General features: G+C 39.4%; 1 protein-coding gene across 9 annotated transcripts in view; it reads left to right on the forward strand.

Moving 5' to 3' along the window:
* Nucleotides 1-18,498, forward strand: part of LOC110597347 (E3 ubiquitin-protein ligase TTC3-like) — a 50,668-nt gene extending 32,170 nt beyond the window's left edge. For 7 of the 9 annotated variants that reach the window (XR_013434007.1, XR_013434005.1, XR_013434009.1 and 4 more), the window contains 5 exons: nt 309-445; nt 3,733-3,845; nt 6,893-7,788; nt 8,240-8,471; nt 18,386-18,498. Coding sequence is in view for 1 of the 9 variants with exons in the window: in XM_078037410.1 (XP_077893536.1) it covers nt 309-445; nt 3,733-3,845; nt 6,893-6,999; nt 8,440-8,449 (367 nt within the window). In the remaining 8 variants the exon portion in view is untranslated. The remainder of the gene's footprint in view (nt 1-308; nt 446-3,732; nt 3,846-6,892; nt 7,789-8,239; nt 8,472-18,385) is intronic. The other 2 variants (XR_013434010.1, XM_078037410.1) reach the window with 2 other exon arrangements.
* The last annotated feature ends 1,803 nt before the right edge of the window (nt 18,499-20,301 follow it).

The raw sequence follows: 20,301 nt of genomic DNA on the forward strand, positions 1-20,301 counted from the left end.
ATAGAATTATTTGTTGAAAAGGAATCAGTGTAACCAAATCAACCAAATTCCCATGTTGTTATTGGGTGAAAATAATATTTTATTATGGGATCTTGCTTGCAGAGTACATGTACTATTCTTATTTACCCTACACAGTAATTTATATACATTATGTACATGGAAATAACATCTATACAAATTATACATAGCTTTCTTAATTAAAAGTCACAGCCTATTGCTTGGAGAATGTTTTCTATAGTAGGCAACAGAAAGTAGTTCATTGAGCAATTAACAAAGGTAAATTGTCACTAATTGTAAATGTTTATCAGCCTAGAGAAGCTAAGACTGAAAGAAGACAGAAAATTGAAAAGAAAGATCCAAAAACAAGAAGCAAAAAAATTAGCACAAGAAAGAATGAAAGAGGACTTAAGAGAAAGTAATCCACCCAAAAACGAAGAACAGAAAGGTATGCAGAAGTCCAAACATGATAAGAATAGTATGCATTTGCTTAAACGTACAAATACAGAATTATAAGGCTCATATTATTATTTAATTGAAGTATAGATTTCAGTTAGTATTTTCATACTATCACTAAAATATAGAATTCAGTTAAAAGCGGCGCTTCCAGGGTCCTCCGGGGCTCACAGGAAAGGCTGTGCACACCCAGCGCACGGGGCGGAGCCTCTTGCAGCCAGATGGAGGGCAAAGTGCCGGGCTTCTTAGTAGCCTTCCAGGCGAAGGGCCAACCGGAGGCGATGAGGACGAGGGTGCAGGAGCAGGACTTACAGCAGTGCGACCTGACAGGTAAGTGGGCTGCAGGAGAAGGGCCGCCCAGACACGCCACGTGGTGCACACCAACTTTTCGGGAGCGGGGTCTCCAAGGAGGTTTTCCCCGTGGGCGCCGGGGCTTCCCCTCCACCGGTAGGGGGTGGGTGGAGCTCGGCCTGGGGCACTTCCGGGAAGGGGGGGGGTTGGCGAGGAAATGTGCCTGGTGGGGCCCTAAACCCCGGTCCAGGCGCTCTGGCTGTGAGGGTGGCGCTGCGGTCGGACTTGGAAGACGCACCGCCCCTTTGACTCTCCTGAAGGAGCCTGCGCGCCCCGCAGGTGGCTGGCGGCTGGGTGGTTGTCCTCCCCGCACGTTCGGACCAGGGACGCTCGCGCCTTCCTGCGCGGTCAGTCCGGGTCCCGTCCTGCCCTGGGGAGACACCGCAGTGACCCTCGCAGGCCTCCCCGGCCCGTTCCTCACGGGAGCCTGGGACGGTCGCGGCGCCCGTGGGAGGCGGAGTCGCCGTCAGTTGTCTCACGGAAGCTCTGGTGGAGCGCGCGGGGAGGGGGGGGGGCTGTGCGTCTCGGTGGAGAGGGCTCGGCCCGCCCCTGACTGTGGGGTCCCACCCGCGGTTCAGTGGCTCTCGGGAAACGGGCGGGTGGAGAGGGGCCTGTGTGCGGGCGCGCAGCTGGTCCGCCACAGTGACCCGGAGAGACTGCAGGGGACTGCGGAGGTGGCGGGTCGCCGGGGAAGCCTTGGGAAGAGCAGTCGGGGTGTAAACTACCAGGCAGTGCAGGGAAGAGGGGGAACACTGGACCCAAGGGTAGCGACTGGTCATCCTGTTTGTTAAAGTAAATGGATATTTTGGGAAACTGTTTGTGAGCTAAGATTTTTCTTTTCCTGATTCCAGCAGTCGTGTGTGTTCTTTGTAAAACATTTGGGGAAATAGCCTATGCCTTTGGTGGGTTCCTGGATTCCTGGTCCTGGAGGTAGATACCACCGTCATGAGCCAGTTCTGTGATGGTTATCCAGCAGTTGTACCAGGAAGCTAAGCCGGGGGCTGCTTTTCCAGCCCTTCCTACAAAAAATTTTATGGTGACCTAATTCCCTATATTAAATCCTTTTCTGTCTAACTTCTTTTTGGATAATTTTTTTTTTACTTTTGCAGTCATCTTCTAAGTATTAAATATTGTTATCTTTGTATAGTTTCATATCATTTTAATTAAACATGTTATTATATACTAATTACAGATTCACATGCAGTTTTAAAAAAAGAGATCCCATGGAACCTTCCTCAGTTTCCCCAGTGATAATATCTTGCAAAACTTCTGTAGAATATCATAGTCCAGACATTGACTGGAGTTTTAGAACAGAGGCCTGACTCTGGAGAGCCAACAGATCATTTAGAACAAGAGGAAGCTTCAAACTGCAAGGCATCCTGATCTCACAAGAGGGGAAGGTTAATCATGGCAAGGTCTTTTGGGCGGGGGTACCTGGACTGCCTCATTATAGTCACCTCCTCCTAATCACATCTGGTAAAGGGTGAGTGATTAGATTGGGTAATCCAGGGTAACTCAGTATCGTCTCCCCACCTCCAGGCCCTCAACCTTAGTCAGGGCTGTGGAGTCCTTTTTGCCAAATAAGGTAACATTCACTGATTCTGAGGTCTGTGCATGAACTCTTTGAGGGTCACTCTTTATCCACCACTTTAACCTTTTACTTTTTTAAATATATATCTTTATTTTTACTTATTATTTTATGAGGATCGAACCCAGGACCCCATATGTGTGACGCAAGTGCTCTTTCCACTGAGCTACATCCCCATCCCATCAACCTTTTACTTTTGTCTATTTTATAGAGATAATTATAAATATATATATATATAACATAAATATTTATAGTGTCTTGCCATCCTTGTTCAGTTTTAAACACCCTTTATGTAGCAGCATCTCCATTCTTAACCCTGCTTCTCTGTTGGCGCACAGTGTAGTCCTGTTTTCATTTTGTCCTTTAGCAGGAGCAGTCCACATCCCAGTTGTACTAGGTTGTGGGGAGGCCAAATAAGGTGCTGGAGACAGCATGGGAGACATGGTTTATCTGGGAAAGCTTCTAACAGATCAGTGACGGTTCCAGGAAGAGTTCCGTGGCAACAGACTGAACAGATAGCATCTGGGTCCCTGAAGGTGCTTCTCCAAGCAGTACCTCTCTTGCTCCTGGTGTTTTGCCTGGTGGCTCTGGCCAAACAAGTGATATGTATCCTTTCCACAGAGCCCTCAGTTCTCTGCCCAGCCCCATTAAGGGAGGAGGCTTACATGTTAGACTGAGGAAGCAGTGACATCAGCATTAGTTTGTGTGTATGACCAGCATACATGCAAGAAAGTAGCTTTTTACAGATAACACTAACTTGCCCTAGTGCCCAGTGTGCATAGAGAAAGCCAGTGTCCCTCAAGATGATATGTATCTGGACTTTCCAGCCTAGGCTTGATCTCATTGGTCCCTTAATTTTGCTAGGTTTTTGTAAACAGAAAGGGAGCATTCAGGATCATGATGTTTTACTGTCCCCCTTTTCTTTAAGGGACAATATAGCAGGAATGGCAGATTTAGATGAGTGCCATTAAGCAAGCATATGAACAGTCCATGTGTTGTTTGTCACATCACTTCCAGGAATACTTATTTCCAGAAAAGGACAGTGGCTTGAGACTGGGTATTATAGAACAAATCCCAAGCTGAGTTTCTCATTGATCAAGAAGATTATATAACAGTGACTGGCTATTTCAGGGCTTTGAATGGTAACCCAAGTCTGCCCAAAAAGAAATTTGGAAATCAACTAATGTTTGTATACATAGAACGTCCCAATAAAAGATAGAGCCAATAAAGTTTGACATTAAGGGAATGTAAGCCATGTTCTTCATTCAAAGCCTTAGAGCTTAGCCCACATATGTGCTGAAATGTCTGCTCTCTGGTTTTGCTCTATTTTTTATTTCTAGGAGTTCATTTATGCCCTTATCAACTGAAGGGAGTCAACTGGCTAGCCCAGGGATTCCACTGTCAAAATGGCTGCATCCTGGGAGATGAGATGGGCCTTGGTAAGACCTGCCAGGTATGTTACTTTGAAGAAGCACTGTTTACCTACACCAAAACACCTCCTCACAACTCATTACCATATATATATATATATATATATATATATATATATATATATATAATTTTTGGTACCCCAGATTGAACTCGGGTGCACTTAAAAACTTAATCATACATCCAGCCCTTTTTTGTATTTTATTTGAAGACAGTGTCTCACTTAGTTGCTTAGTGCCTCGCTAAATTGCTAAGGTTGGCTTTGAACTCATGATCCTCCTGCCTTAGCCTCTGGAGCCAATGGGATTATAGGTATGTGCCACCACACCTGGCTTAATACCATCTTTAAGTGCTGTTACATATGTGTGTGTGTGAGGGTGTATGTGTGTGTGTATGTATATATATACTAGAATGTGAAATGCTTAACTTTTAAGAGATCACAACCTTGGGATTGATTTTTCTAGTTGTAGGGGTAGTTATTAATTATGTCATTACCTTTATATGAGCATTGACATGTGTCTGTGAGAAAAGTTACTTGAGTTACAAGTGCAGTTAATGGGCCCAGGTTTAGGGCTTTTCTCTGTGTGAAGCATGTATACTTGCCCAAGGACCAAATTGACTGTGCTCCTTAGTAATACTATATGAAGTTAACTGTATTACTTCTAATATTACTCTCTCTTTCTCAGTGGGGGTGGGTTGGGGTCGGGCTGCTGTCCATTTTTCTACAGTGATAGAGAAATATGGAGGAAGTACCCTATGTTTTCCAAAATAAAACTTAGACTCTCTGACCTTAAAAGGGGAGAATGAGATGTGGCCCCCTCGGGCATTGATCTAGTGATTAATGGTGGAGTGTTGAAATTGATGCTTCTGCGAGAATAATAAGCAATACTGCCCTGGGTTGACACATGGCCTTTGATTAATGGAAAATTCAGTCACAACACCTCTTGGGTTAATCACATAAGGATTACTTATCTGAAGGATACAAAAGATATCTTGGTATAATCATGATATACGTCAGAGGCAGCTTGATCAGAAATCAGGAAGATAAAAACTTTTCAATCCCAGGAAAGTTTCACCAGTGGTCACTGGAGAGAATGAGCAAGGGTCTCATCATCCTTTTAGAAGTTCAACTGTCCCCTCCAATGCTCACTATATATATAAACTTTAAGCTGGAGCAGCGGTGCACATAGGCTAGTCTGATCATATGTTGAAGCCTCCTTTACTTAGGCCAGATGTATCTCATCAATCTTGGCATTATTCAGAAACAATGCAACCACTTATATAAGGTCCCCTGAGATTCATCACTTCTCTCTCTTGGGCAAACAAATCTGTTCCTGGTATATTCCTGAACGAGAAATATGAAACTAAAATCAGTTTCCTGGAGGTATCCTCCCTATAATCTCCTTTGTCTCAGTCATTGAAATTGTCCTACTGACTTCACAGAGAGCCAGCAAATTCCACTTGTCCTTTGCCTTTCCACCTCTACTTTAAATTCTCTAAAAAATATACCAACTCCAAGTCTGTTTTGGTAAAAGAATGTTTAGAAATTTTGCATCTATATTATGAAGGATATTGTTTTGTGATATTCCTTTTTTATACTAATTTTGTCTGGTTTTAGTATTTGGGTAAAGCTGGCCTCATAGAATATATTGAAAAGTGTTCCTCTTCAATTTTCAGCAAGAGTTTATGTAAAATTGTTCTCATTTCCATTTTAGATGTTTGATAAAATTCACTAGTGACTCTAAATTTATTTGGTAGACACTTCTGATTTGTGGTAATAAAAGACAAACTTTCTCTAAATTGCTTCTTCAGGGAGCACTCAACAGAATGGTTTTAATCCAGTTAAGCCACTTATTAGAGGGATGCTCTGGGCACAATTTGGGCTGGGATAGTTAAATGAGAAAATCATTTCCTTTATAAGATTAATATGATTGTGTCAAAAAAAATGAACTGCCACTCTGTCATCACAGCACTCTAACCACAGCCATAAGCAGCAAGGTATGTTTTACATCATTGAAGTTACAGTGCACGCCTAGCCTATATGGTTTCTATTCATTAATGTAACATTGGCACTGTAGTTTTGCATTTTATTATATTCACAATCATTCAACTGGCATCGAGAATTTATAATTTGCTTAAACGTCCTATTGATGAGGAATCATGAGTTCCCCCTTTTTGGGGTTACTTAAATTAATTTTGATGTGAACACTTTTGAGCCTATAGTTTTCTCAGGATTTTGAATTTGATCCTTAGGGCATATTTTTTCCTCAGAAATAGCACAGTATTTGGGGATGCAAGCTCTTCACATGTTTTTGTTTGTTGAGAGCAACTTTAGAGACATAAGTGTACTCAAACATGTCCTGAAGTATGCACATTTGGCTTTGCAAAGTTTCATTTCATACTCCTACTTCTTGTGAGAATGATTTATTGTCTGTTTTCTGCATTTGAATATGTGTTGTAGATATATGCATGTACAACTATGGCATATAGATCTCGCTATACAGTATGATTATAATGCACCCATTATGAAAGACCAAAGGTTGTATCTGTTTTGTTCACATATAACTTGAGCTTAAAACTTGAGCCAGTAGAAGGCACCCTCTAAATGGTTATAGAAAGAGGGAGAAAGTTGGGGAAGAAGGAAAGCACTCTCATCAGAGCAGCCGAGCCAAGGGCCAAGGCTGTGATGTGCGGGTACTGTTTGCTGTCAGGTCTTAGCACTTCTGGCTTAATAGTTTCAAAGTACTCCTGCTGTTTTCCAACAGGTGTATTGGTTTCATTGATTTTTGTTCTTTCCTGATGTTTTTCCCTTTGGTTCAGTTACATAAATATTGAGCCTCATTGCTCGTTAACTCTTGAAGTAATTAAACACTATCAATTTCCTTAGCAAAGACACTGAGCTTACCTGATGTCGTTCTAAGAACGTACTAGTTTCCTAATATGTGGAAGATTGTATGGAATTTCTTTATAAAGCAAGTCATGTATAACAGTTTGTGTTCTCTGCCTATGGTTGTGGGAACTTTATGGTTGTGTCTCCTGGAAAGGTGATCTAAACTGCCTGCTTTGTTTCAGACGATTGCTCTCCTCATTTACTTGACGGGAAGGTTAAATGATGAAGGACCATTTCTGATTCTTAGTCCTCTGTCTGTTTTGGACAACTGGAAAGAAGAAATGGAAAGGTACAGAGTAGATGTAGCTGAACTTGTATTGTTTATGTTAAGATATTTTTCTAGATGATGGATAGAAGATCATAAAGCAAAATCTTGTCATATTCAATGATTTTATTCCAGAAAGGTTGAACTGAAACAGTGTAGGCAAGACACAAGATCTGATAGGGGAGGATCCAGTGGGTGTTACTGTTACCCTTCTACAATTTAAAGGCTAGTACTTATTCTCAGTAAATTTTGCTGATGTAAAGGAGAAACTGTCCTTCTCACAGTAACATAGGAAGTAACTAAAGTGAGAAACATCATTGCATTTTTAGTTAGCACAAGACCCTCTTAGACCTGATCCTTCTCCCTGCTTAACACAGACCTTATCCTGGGGTTTAACCATTATTCTAGGTACAGTTCTGTGACCAGCACCTAATGAATGGCGTCTGCACACTGCAGTCCGTCCATGACATGCACACACCATCTCATGGCTGTGGCATTTGGGTTCATCTGATTCTTTCCTTGGATTTAGATTTGCTCCAGGTCTTTCTTGTGTAACATATGCAGGGGACGAGGAGGAAAGAGCCCATCTTCAGCAAGACCTAAAACAGAAGTCATGTTTTCATGTGCTGCTGACTACTGATGAAGTATTCATTCGTTTCTCCTAACCTGGGACCTTAGAAGTTGTAGAACCCACTGAATTATATTGACTTTTTTTTTTTGAGAGCACACATTTTTCTAGGAGGACATCCACCTTCATCACATTGTCAAAGAGGGACTGTGACCAAACGAAGTGCAGGATCACTGTGCTTCAAGGTAGCTAGACATATTTCCCTCTCTACTGGTGGATTAAGTGGAAAGCTTCCCAGAAAGTGGCACTTTAGCCCTCTTTGTTGATGAACAAGAGGAGTCAGGTAGCAGGGCAGAGGGTTTCATGTACAGAGGCATCATGTCTGATAACCGGGGGATAGGAATGCAGTATGCCTAGTTTCAGTCTTGTTTTAAATCCTTATCTAAGTAAGTTCTTCCCCCAGCTCTTCTTGGCTACTTAATATCCAACTTGTCTTGTTTTGAAGTCTCTAATTAACCATAACTTCTATCTGTTTGTGTGATAGTGCTACTTAGAAATTGTGCTTAGTTTTTAACTTAGTAAACAAGTTAAAGGCTTAGATCCTGTGGTTTAAGAGAGTTAACAAGAAATAATCAGAATTTATCAATACCAGTCTTTATTTTTTTAATTCTAACTTTTTTTTATTTTGGTACCAAGGAATGAACCTAAGGGTACTTAACCACTGAGCCAATCCTCAGCCCTTTTTGTTTTTGAAGACAAAGTCTCAGTAAGTTGCTAAGGCTGGCTTTGAGCCTGCCACCTTCCTGCCTGAGTCTACAGAAGCTGCTGGGATTCAGGTGTGGGCCACCATGCCCAGCAATACCAGTCTTTTTAATGTGTCTTCCTTAATTTTTCAGATTTGCTTGAAAGATGCACCGTTTCTAAAATCGTGAGTATACTGTACCTTGTCAGAAACTGTGCTGAATGTGTGGAAGTCTTGTCTTTTCTTACATTTTTTTGATACTTGGCCTCTTTCCTGATATGTCTGGTCTGTCTTTGGGTCCTGTGGATGTATAGGCAGGCATGGTGGGAATTCTGTGATCTAACCTCTACTGATTAGCTCTGTGTTATTGGGATGGTTTCTTAATTTCCATCAACTTCAGTGTCCTCATCTGTAAACTGGGGGCAGTTACCTTTTTTACTTTGGATGACTGTTGTGACAACTGAGATTAAATCTACATGGTTGATGTTTAGCAGATTACTAGAGATTTTTATTACTAGCAGATTTTTATCATTTTTTGGTTTTATTTTGGTACTGGGGATTGAACCCAGGAGTACTCTACCACTGAGCAACATCTCCAGTCCTTTTTATTTATTAATTTTTTAAATTTTGAGACAGGGTCTTTCTGAGTTGCCAAGGAAGGCCTTGAATTTGTAATCCTCATGCGTCAGCTCCCAGAGTCTCCAGGATTACAGGTGGGCCACTGCATCCAGCCTGGAAACTGGATTCTTTACACTGTAACTTGCACAGACACGTTCTCAGGACTGCTGCTTGAGATTTCACTGTAGTATAGGAGCCTTTTCCTGGCAATTACCAAGCATCAGTCAGTGCTGTAGAACTGACTATTTGGAAAAGAAGCTTGAAGTATACTTGTAATTTGTCCATTTAACTATGTCTTGTTACTGGGGATTGAACTCAGGGGCATTTACCACTGAGCTGCATGCCCAGCCCTTTTCATTATTTATTTTGAGATAGTCTCACTAAGTCGTTGGGATGGGACTCAAATTTGCAGTCCTCCAGCTTCCCAAGTAGTTGTCATTGTAGGTGTGCCCCGTTGTACCCTGTGTGCATCTTTCATACTCAGAAGGTTTTGTTCTCAAAGGGCCTTATCAATATTTTAAATATTTTTTCCTCATCCAGATTGTTGTGAATGAGTTTCTGTTTTACTCTTACTTTGATGACTGGGCCCAAGATTTTATGATTCCCTCCGGTATTTTGTTTTACTTAATTTACATTTAAATGAGCATATGATGTGTTCCCTCTTTTTCTTTCTTTTTACTTTATTTCATTTTATGTCGTGTCACGTTATTTCATGTCATTTCATTTTATGGTTCTGGGCATTGAGCTGAGAGCCTCCCAACTGCTCTTCCACTCAGTCCTTCCCCCAGCTCTTCTTGGCTACTTAATATCCAACTTGTCTTGTTTTGAAGTCTCTCCATGGAAAGGGAGAGTTACTGGTAATAACCAGGAAAGTAAATTATAGAGCTGCCCCATGGTCTGTACAATAGAGGGATGAGGAGTACAAAGATATCCATGAAACATGGTACTATCTGGCAGGTCTCAGAAGGTAATAAGATTGGGACATAAATGTTCTTGGGTACTTTATGTAAATTGTCCCATTTTGGTTTCATGAAAATCCTAGTAGGCAGAGATTATTATTCATTTTACAAATGAGGAAATTAAGAGATTAAGAATCCAAGTAAGGCAGAGCAGACATTCAAACCCAGCACTTGGTGCTTTGGGGCTCTTTTTTTTAATGTTTATTTTTTTAGTTGTAGTTGGACACAATACCTTTATTTTATTTATTTAGTTTTATGTAGTGCTGAGGATCAAAACGAGGGCCTCGCACATGCTAGGCAAGTGCTCTACTGATGAGCCACAGCCCCAGGCCCTGGACCGTGTTTTTAAGAGAGTGTCTCTAAGTAGGTAGAAGCATTGAAATGTCTTATTCAGTAGAAACACATTTTTACATTTCAGTCTGTTCTGAATGCATTTCTGGGTGGATTTAAGAGCCTTAGTAATAAAGAGACATTTATAATATTGACTCATATCAAGAATCCCAACAACATAGTTGTTTCTTTTAGTATGTTTGTTAATGTTATATTTCTCCATTGCTATATTTTACATTCTGAAAATAGGCAATGTGATAAAATCTGCACTCAAGAGGTTTATGAAGGTCATTTAAAGTTGTATGTTATTGCCATGAAATATTGAAATCTTTTGGACAACAGACAGTAGACTTGTAAAATCTTGGATCGAGAAGATCAGGAGTTCCCTTGTTGGACTCTCCATTCTTGTGTTGGAATTCCCTCTACTTTCGTTTCCGGGAAACAATCTTTAATTTCCTTTGATGAGTGATTCAATCCACTTTCACTCATTGAACCAAAATCCACTTCACTTAGCCTTTTGCGTTAAATAAGCATTTTTAGATGTTTGTGTATATACATATCTGTGTCTAGTCCTTCCAAAAGAATAAGACCTAGTCTGTTTTGAGTGGAACTATACTATGAACGCTCACCACCTATGTCATAACTACTATCCAACCTCATGGGGACCCTGTCTCCTTATAATCCTAAATATATCCCCTGCTTATTCTGCCCAGTGCTCTCCTTGGACTTCCTGCCCTCTCTTTGGATCCCCAGTTCAGTCTTCTCCTACTCCACTCTCATTAGCTGAGTGTCTATCTCTGGCTCTCTTCCTCTCAATTTTCTCATTTTTTCTTCCTCTGAGGAGGAAGGCTTCCTTTTTGTTGTTGTTGTTTTTCTGCAAATATTTATTGAATCATGGTCCAGATGAGGCCATAGGGATAGAGAAAATTAAGACATTGACCTTGACTTTCAGGGGTGTGTAGTCTTGTAGCAGATGCAGACAAACAGAAACAAAGGCAAAAGGGTGGCATGTGCTCACCAGTAGGTAGAGTGCCAGTGTATTTATTAACCTGCCCACCGCCTATACTGTGAGCCTCTGTGATCAGATTTCCCACATTTAATTCCTTCCCTCCAAAATTCCTCTTACAGTGCTTGTGGGACACAAGAACTGTGTAAACATATTTATTAAATGGTTTAAATAAGAGGGAAAAATGGGAGATGCTTAAAAAAGAGTTGAGTAAAAGTGAGGAAGAAGTTGATATTATTAACAGCTAGTACTTATTGAGATTTACTGCTATAGTTTGGATCCTATATATCTCGCAAAGGCTCATATGTTAAAGTCTTGGTCCCCAGCATGAAACTGGTGAGAGTGTGTGGAACCTTTGAAAGGTGAGCCCTCATGGGATGTCTTCTGGTCATTCATTGAGGATGTGTCCTTGTAATGGGTAGCAGGGATCCAGCCTCTTCTTTGCTCTCTCTGTCTCAGCCTTGAGATAGCTGGCTTGCTCTGCCATGCCCTTCTGCCATGGTGTGCTTAACAGCAAGGGGTCCAGCTGATGGTGGACTGACCCTCCAAAATTGTGAGCCAGAGTAAAACTTTTTACTTTATAAACTCATTATCTCAGCTACTTGTCACAGTAGCAGAAAGCTGACCAACACATTCATTATGGGTTAATTATCTTTCTTTGTATTAGTTTTTTTATTTATGTATGACAGCGGAATGCATTGCAATACATATCACATATATAGAGCACGTTGTTTTCATATCTCTGGTTTTATACACAGTATATTCACACCATTCATGTCTTCATACATGTACTTAGGATAATAGTGTCCATCACATTCTATTATCACTTCTAAACCCATGCCCCCTCCCTTCCCCTCCCACCCCTCTGCCCTATCTAGAGTTTGTCTGTTCCTCCAATGTTCTCCCTCCCTACCCCACTAAGAATCAGCCTCCTTATATCAAAGAAAACATTCAGCATTTGGATTTTTGGGATTGGTTAACTTCACTTAGCATTATTCTCCAACTCCATCCATTTACCTGCAAATGCCATGATTTTATTCTCTTTTATTGCTGAGTAATATTTCATTGTGTATGTTTGCCACGGTTTTCAATCCATTCATCTACTGAAGGGCATCTAGGTTGGCTCCACAGTTTAGCTATTGTGAATTGTGCTGCTATAAACATTGATGTGGCTGTGTTCCTGTAGTATGCTGTTTTTAAGTCCTTTGAGTATAGACCGAGGCGTGGGATAGCTGGGTCAGATGGTAGTTCCATTCCCAGCTTTCCAAGGAATCTCCATACTGCTTTCCATATTGGCTATACCAATTGCAGTCCCACCAGCAGTGTATTTTCTCCCACATCCTCGCCAACACTTATTGTTGTTTGTGTCCATAATAGCTGCCATTCTGATTGGAGTGAGATGAAATCTTAAGAGTACTTTTGATTTTTATGTCTCTAATTGCTAGCATTGATGAACATTTTTTTTCCATATATTTGTTGACTGATTGTATATCATCTTCTGAGAAGTGTCTGTTCAGGTCCTTGGCCCATTTATTGATTGGGTGGGTTGGTTGGTTGGTTGGTTATTTATTTATTTATCTATCTATCTATCTATTTATTTATTTATTTTAGTGTTTAGCTTTTTGAGTTCTTTATATACCCTAAAGATGAGTGCTCTGTCTGATATATGAGGGGTAAAGATTTGCTCCCAAGATGTACACTCTCACAAATTGTTTCTTTTGCCTAGAAGAAACTTTTTAGTTTGAATCTGTCCCATTTATTGATTCTTGATTTTAATTCTGGCACCAAAGGAGTCTTATTAAGGAAGTTGGGGGATAATCCCACATGATGGAGATCAGGGCCTACTTTTTCCTTCTATTAGATGCAGGGTCTCTGGTTTTATTCCCAGGTCCTTGATCCATTTTGACTCGAGTTTTGTGCATGGTGAGAGATAGGGGTTTAATTTCATTTTGCACGTGGATTTTCAGTTTTACCAGCACCATTTGTTGAAGAGTTTATCTTTTCTCCAGTGTGTGTTTTTGGTACCTTTGTCTAATATAAGATAATTGCAATTTTGTGGGTTAGTCTCTGTGCCCTCTATTCTGTACCATTGGTCTACCAGTCTGTTTTGGTGCCAATACCATGCTGTTTTTGTTACTATTGCTCTGTAGTATGGTTTAAGGTCTGGTATAGTGATGCCCCCTTCTTCACTCTTCCTGCTAAGGATTGCTTTAGCTATTCTGGGTCTCTTATCTTAGCAGATGAATTTCATGATTGCTTTTTCAGTTTTTATGAGGAATGCCATTGGGATTTTGATTGGAATTGCATTAAATCTGTAAACTGCTTTTGGTGGTATGGTCATTTTGATAAAACATTAATTCTGCCTAACCTAGAGCGAGGTAGATCTTTCCATCTTCTAAGGCCTTCTTTGATTTCTTTCTTTAGGGTTCTATAATTTTCTTTATACAGATCTTTTACCTCTTTCCTTAAGTGGATTCCCAAGTTTTTTGTGTGTGTTCTGGGGTTTTTGTTTTGGTTTTGGTTTTGTTTTTGTTTTATTTTTATTGTTGTTGTTTTGAGGTTATTGTGAACGAGATAGTTTTTCTCATTTCTTTCCAGAGGCTTTGACACTGATATACAGAAATGCTTTTGACTTATGATGTTGATTTTATATCCTGCTACATTCATTTATTTACTAGTTCTAGAAGTTATCTGGTGGAACTTTTAGGGTCTTCTAGGTGTAGAATCGTATCATCATCAAATAATGCCAATTTGAGTTCTTTTCCTATATGTATCCCTTTGATTTCTTTCGTCTAATTGTTGTGGCCAGTGTTTCATGTACTGTGTTAAGTAGAAGTGGTAAAAGAGGGCATCCCTGTCTTGTTCCAGTTTTTAGAGGGAATGCCTTCAATTTTTCTTCATTTAGAATGATGTTGGCCTGGGGCTTAGCGTAGAGAGCCTTTATGATGTTGAGATATGTTCCTGTTATCTTTAGTTTTTCTAGTGTTTTGAACATGAAGGAGTGCTGTATTTTGTCATATGCTTTTTCTGCATCTATTGAGATGATTACATGATTCTTATCTTTAATTCTATTGATGTGATGACTTACATTTATTGATTTCTGTTGAACCAACCTTGCATCCCTGGGATGAATCCCACTTGATCATGGTGCACAATCTTTTTGATGTTTTTCTATTCCATTTGCCAGAACTTTATGAGAATTTTTGTATCTTGTTCATTAGAGATACTGGTCTGAAGTTTTCTTTTTTTGATGTCTTTGCCTGGTTTTGGAATCAGGGTGATATTGGCCTCATAAAATGAGTTTGGAAGTGCTCCCTCTTTTTCTATTTCCTGAAATTAATTAAGAGTATTGGTATTAGTTCTTCTTTAAAGGTCTTGTAGAACTCGGCTGTTTATCCATCCAGTCCTTGGCTTTTCTTGGTTGGTAGACTTCTGATAGTATCTTCTATTCCGTCATTTGAATTTTTTTTAAGAGAGAAAGAAAGAAAGAGAATTTTAATATTTATTTTTTAGTTCTCGACGGACACAACATCTTTGTATGTGGTGCTGAGGATCGAACCCAGGCCGCATGCAAGCCAGGCGAGCACGCTACCACTTGAGCTACATCCCCAGCCCATCGTCATTTGAAATTGATCTGTTTAAATTGTGTATTTCATCCTGATTGAATTTAGGCAAATCATATGACTCTAGAAATTTGTCAATGCCTTTGAGGTTTTCTATTTTATTGGAGTACAAGTTTTCAACATCATTTCTGATTATCTTCCTGTTTGTCTGTAGTGTCTGTCGTGGTATTGGAAGGAAGGCTTCCTTTTTATAGGCCAGCCTTTACACAGACGTTTGTTTTAATTTTTCAGGTATTGTCCTTCCTTACCCACTTTTTTGTTTGACACACTTAGTTTTACAAGTGCAAAAATAATGCAGTGGGATTCCATAATGTTTACCAATAAAATTAAAACCTTAAAAGTCTTATAACGCCCACTTTATTATCTTTTGCATGATTTTCACATTTTTAAAAGGATATTCAATATTTATACCTTTTCATTATTGTATTTTGCAGCTACCATTTATCATTTTATCACCTATTATTAGATAGTTTATTTTCATTTTTTGTTATTTTAAGTTAATGCATCTATAATATCATCCAATCTTTTTCCATATTTTGGATTTTTTAAACAGCTTTCCACCAGTAGCATCTGTTAAAAATATGATTCTAGTACTGAAACTTCTTGAGAAATTGCTCTCGTGACATACCATACTATAAACTTGCTGTGGCAGCAGCCCCCAGTGACCTCCACGTTAACAAGTCCAGTGGCTGCATCATCCTGGACATCTCCGTGATCCTGTTCACCACTCTCCCATTTTAAAGTCCTACTCCTTTAGCTGCTGTGACATCACTGTCTCCTGATTTTTCTTATGGGTTTGAATCTCTGCTCTGCTCTTATGATCTTTACCTAGTTACCTAGCCTTTCAGAGTTTTAGTGTCCTTGTTGGCACGATTATGGTTACTTGTCTTATTCCTTGGATTAAATTACACACAAAGCCACAAGCACAATGTCTGTTACAGAGTACAATATGATAAATGTATCCTTCCATTTCTGTCTCTGGCTCCTTACTTTCTGCATAGAGCTCTCTCATATGAGGGGAAAACAAAGCACATGGTAACCTTTCCAGATAGGAAGGTCATGATGCCAGGTATGCTTCTATCAGAGTGGGCTGTTAGTTTTTCTAACAAGTCATAATTGTATAGTAAGATGTGATTGTGAAATATATTTGAGCTACATGAAGCTGAAAGTTTGGATTTTCTCTCACAGTTTCTCCTAGAGTGTTCTTGTTGTGGATGAAGCCCACAGATTGAAAAGCCAAAGCTCTCTGCTGCATAAGACACTCTCAGAGGTAAACTCAAAGGATAGTCATAGTTTTTACACACCCCCCTTCCTTTTTTAATAGACTTTATTTTTTAGAGCAAGTTAGGATTACAACAAAATTGAATAAAAGGTAGAGAGTTCCCATATATCCCCTGCCCCTTTACAAGCCTAGCTTCCCCCATCTCAGCCTCTCCCTGAAGAGAGATGTTAAAACTAATGAAACTACATTGGCACCGCAGTGTCACCAGAGTCCATAATGCTGGATTCACTCGCTGTTGCATGTCCTGTGAGTTTGAACAAACAGGTGATGGCATGTTTCCACCCTATAGTATCATGCAGAGCAGTTTCCTGGCTCAGAAATCCTATACCCATCTGTTCACCGTTCTTTCTCCCCTCTAACTCCCCTTTAAAACCACTTAGTTTAGTCTATACAGAGCCAACTAAATTGAAACTTTATTATTATTATTCTAATTTGTAATATATGATAGCAGAATGCATTACAATTCACATTACCCATATAGAGCACAATTGTTTATATCTCTGGTTGTACACAAGTAGAGTCACACCATTCGTGTCTTCATACATGTACTTCGGATAATGATGTCCATCTCATAAATTAAAACTTCTGTATTAAGACTTCTGCAGAGCTAAATAAACCTATTTTGGAGGGCAGTGACAAAAGTAGTATTTAATATGGCTAATTACTATTCCTTTCTCTTTTATATAGAAGATAACATTTACTAAAATCTAGTTATCAAATGAGTCAGACCCTACCCCAATAAAATGCATTGTATTTTTGGAGATGTTTCAACTCTCTTTTGAGTGATTTTAATTTTTCTCTCTCTCTTTTTTTTTTTTTTTTTTTTACAAATAAAGATCTTATACTCCTGTCTGCAGTTGTAGATGCATTGGATATACCTTATGCCTCCCCCAATTTACCTATTTAGAAACTTACCTTTCACGTGGAGTCATGAAGAGACCAATTTCTTACAGCATATTGCCTTCAGTCTCTCGTCTGTTGTATTTTTAGTATGATACACTTGATTGCATTCCCTTCTCTTGATCTCTTGTATCATTCAGCAAAGTAGATGAGAAAGATCATTGTGGCCTGGACCTGCCCTTGTTTCTGAGAAGCCAATGAAATGTGAAGTACCTTGTTGACTTGAAAATTTGCTCATTCATGAGACCACACTTGTTAATTTCTGAGATAATCAAAATTTGGTCCTCATCCTATAATAAATCACTTAAATTTAGAGGTCATTTAGAAGAAGATCTTAGACCTGGATTATGTATTTTAATATTTATTGGCCTAAAAGTTGCAGTGTTTAGAGTTTTTACTGAAGATATCATCATTTTTATTAGTTTCAAATATTGTTATTTCCTGCCTGGTAGGGCATCCTCTATCTCTGCTGTCCTCTTTGCCTTTTTTTAGGGACCCTTGATTACATGTCCTTCCCAAGAGTTTGTACTCTATATTTAAAATAATACACATGCATAGGATGTGACTTTTCCACATTACTTAATTCTGCTGGTGTAAGTTCTTGTTAATGTCAGCTCAGAGGTTGACCTTGCTTGGCCTGATATCTGTTGTTACTGTTTTTCTTCCTTCATTAGTCTCTTATCCTCCGTGTTCCTGTCTGTTTCTCAATGTTTTTCCTTTTTCTCTTGAAAATGCTGGGGTTTGACCCAGGGCTTCATGCATGCTAGGCAAGCGTTCTGCTGGTGACCCACATTCCCAGCCCTGTTTCTCAAAAATTTACAAAATCCCTTTTTATATTGGACTGTCCATGGCTTACTATCCAGAAACATCTAGAAATCTTGATATCTTGACTCTGATATATTGCAAAGTTTATGAACAGACATTGTGTCAGTGTAAATCTTGCTGTTTGCTTGTAGCAGAGAGGCCTGATGCTATAAATAACTTTGGCTTCTTAAACTCTTTGAATGAATGTGTTTACTCAGATACTCCCATTAATTCCCCCATGTAGGTCATAACATAGTTTGACTCCTCACATAGATTGCATTTACTAACCCTAGTGAATACTCATGTAATACTCAAGAGTTTACAACTCGATGTCACTTACATGCTTACAAGAGTGTCTTCTTACAGATTATTATCCCCTCCTTATGGTTGAAACTGGAGAGGTATTATTTCTCAATTAAATAGAGTGTACAACTTGAACCTGAGCCTTCTGATTTCATTTGCCTTGGTTCATTGTGTTATATCATGTCCCTCTGTGTTCAAATAAATGTTGTGATGGGTCACTTTGTTTTGCTTACCAGTGGTAGAGATTTTTAATTGTGTTAATGTACATATTCTAGTTCTCGGTGGTCTTCAGTCTCCTGTTGACTGGAACTCCTATCCAGAACAGCCTCCAAGAGCTCTACTCTCTCCTCAGTTTTGTGGAACCTGACCTGTTTTCCAAGGAACAGATGGAGGATTTTGTTGAACGTTACTGGGATATTGAAAAAGAGTCCAAATCAGGTTAATTCCCATTTAGCAAATTATCCCCAAGAGATCTTGACACAGAAACTTCCCTAATGCATAAGAGTTGTAGATTGAAAAGGAAGAGAATCAATAACTGGAGAATGCCTTCCAGGGAGAAAAACCACCACAGATATAAGGCATATGATGGTCCCTCATGTGGTATCCACTTGTTTGCTATCCATGGCTCTTACTTGTTTGTTACATGATTCTGCAGTGGGGCTTATTGGTTCACTTTTGGAAAAAGTAGAAAGTACCCACTGATATGTGTGCTTTTTTAAAAACCAACTTCTAATTTTTTTTCATTTTTTTTCTCTTTGTGGTATGGAGATTGAACCCAGGGGTGCTCTACCACAGGCATACATTCCCAGTCCTTCTGTAAAAAAATGGAGACAGGGTCTTGCTCAGTTTCATAGGCTGGCCTTCAGCTTACCATCCTCAAGCCTCAAGTTCATGTTACCATGCTGCTTCAACTTGTAATTTATAAAAATTATAGACTTTGTTAACTTTCCATTCCACTTGCCAGTGGAGAAAAGTAAGTGCATGCTATAGATCCAGACTACTGTTAAGAATTCTACAACACTGCTGTTTTCTTTTAACCAGAAGTTCGAGATGATTGGGATGTGGAAGGGAAAAGGGAAGCCTTCATTCGTATAACCGTAGCTTTTTCTTATACCTTTGCCACTCTGCCTTGTGGAACATTCCCATAATATCTGAATACCCTAGGATGATTGTCCAAAACAGATGGCAGGGGGCCTCCCAATGATTATGTGTGTGCTGGTTAAATATGAGTTGCAGAGGGTTCTTAGAGCAAAAATTCCCAAACCACAGGGTAAAGATGACCAGCAAACCTGCTCTGATTGATTACTCCCATGTTTAGAGTTGTCAGATATGGGACATCTAATTACAAATGACAAGGGACACACTGGTACTGAAGAGCTATGAATTGTTTACCTGAATTTCACATTTAACAGGTTGCTTGTATTTTTGTTTTCTGTTTCTGGTTTTCCTACATGATGTATACTTCCAACTTAGTGTAGCTTTTGAAGTCTAAGATGCCTGTAAAAGAACAAGGGATTAGAAGTTTTTAAAAATCCACTTTTAATGCTCGCCATTTTCACATTCACTTGTGTGTCCATGGATAAGTGGTCTGATTTCTCTGAGCCTCACTTAACTGTCATAAACATGGAGACAGTATTGCTCACCCTGCATTTCTACGCTGTATGCTGATCAGTGAGATGGAATGAAGAATACCCTGGAAAACAGTGTCTTGAAAATGAGATTATTCCTAAGAAGAATCCAGTTCTTTGAGTGTTGTAGTTTGGGTATTAAAAGCCAGTAACAAGTCCAGAATGAATAGGAAGAAACCAGGAAAGGGAGAAATGATTGGTCCTCTAATTATGGTGGTTCAGCTTATAATTTTTTGACTTTACCACTTTACAAAAGCAGCAACATTCAATAGAAACTGTACTTTGAATTTCAAATTTTTATTGGTGTACCTATTTGTACCTATGTTTGAGGTACATATTTATACCTGTTGATGTTTTGCATAGTGATCACTTAGGTCATTAGCATATCATATAGCAAAACCTTTATCATTTCTTTATGGTGAATATATTCAAAATTCTAGATTCTAACTGGTTTAAGATATAAAATGCATTATTGTTAGTTATATTAGAATGTTCAATATAATCATCAGGGAAATGCAAATCAGGAACATAATGGGAAACCTCCCCCCCCCTTAGAATGGTTA

The sequence above is a fragment of the Ictidomys tridecemlineatus genome, unplaced genomic scaffold (assembly GCF_052094955.1).
Source record: "Ictidomys tridecemlineatus isolate mIctTri1 unplaced genomic scaffold, mIctTri1.hap1 Scaffold_81, whole genome shotgun sequence".
In the NCBI taxonomy this organism is placed as follows: domain Eukaryota; kingdom Metazoa; phylum Chordata; class Mammalia; order Rodentia; family Sciuridae; genus Ictidomys; species Ictidomys tridecemlineatus.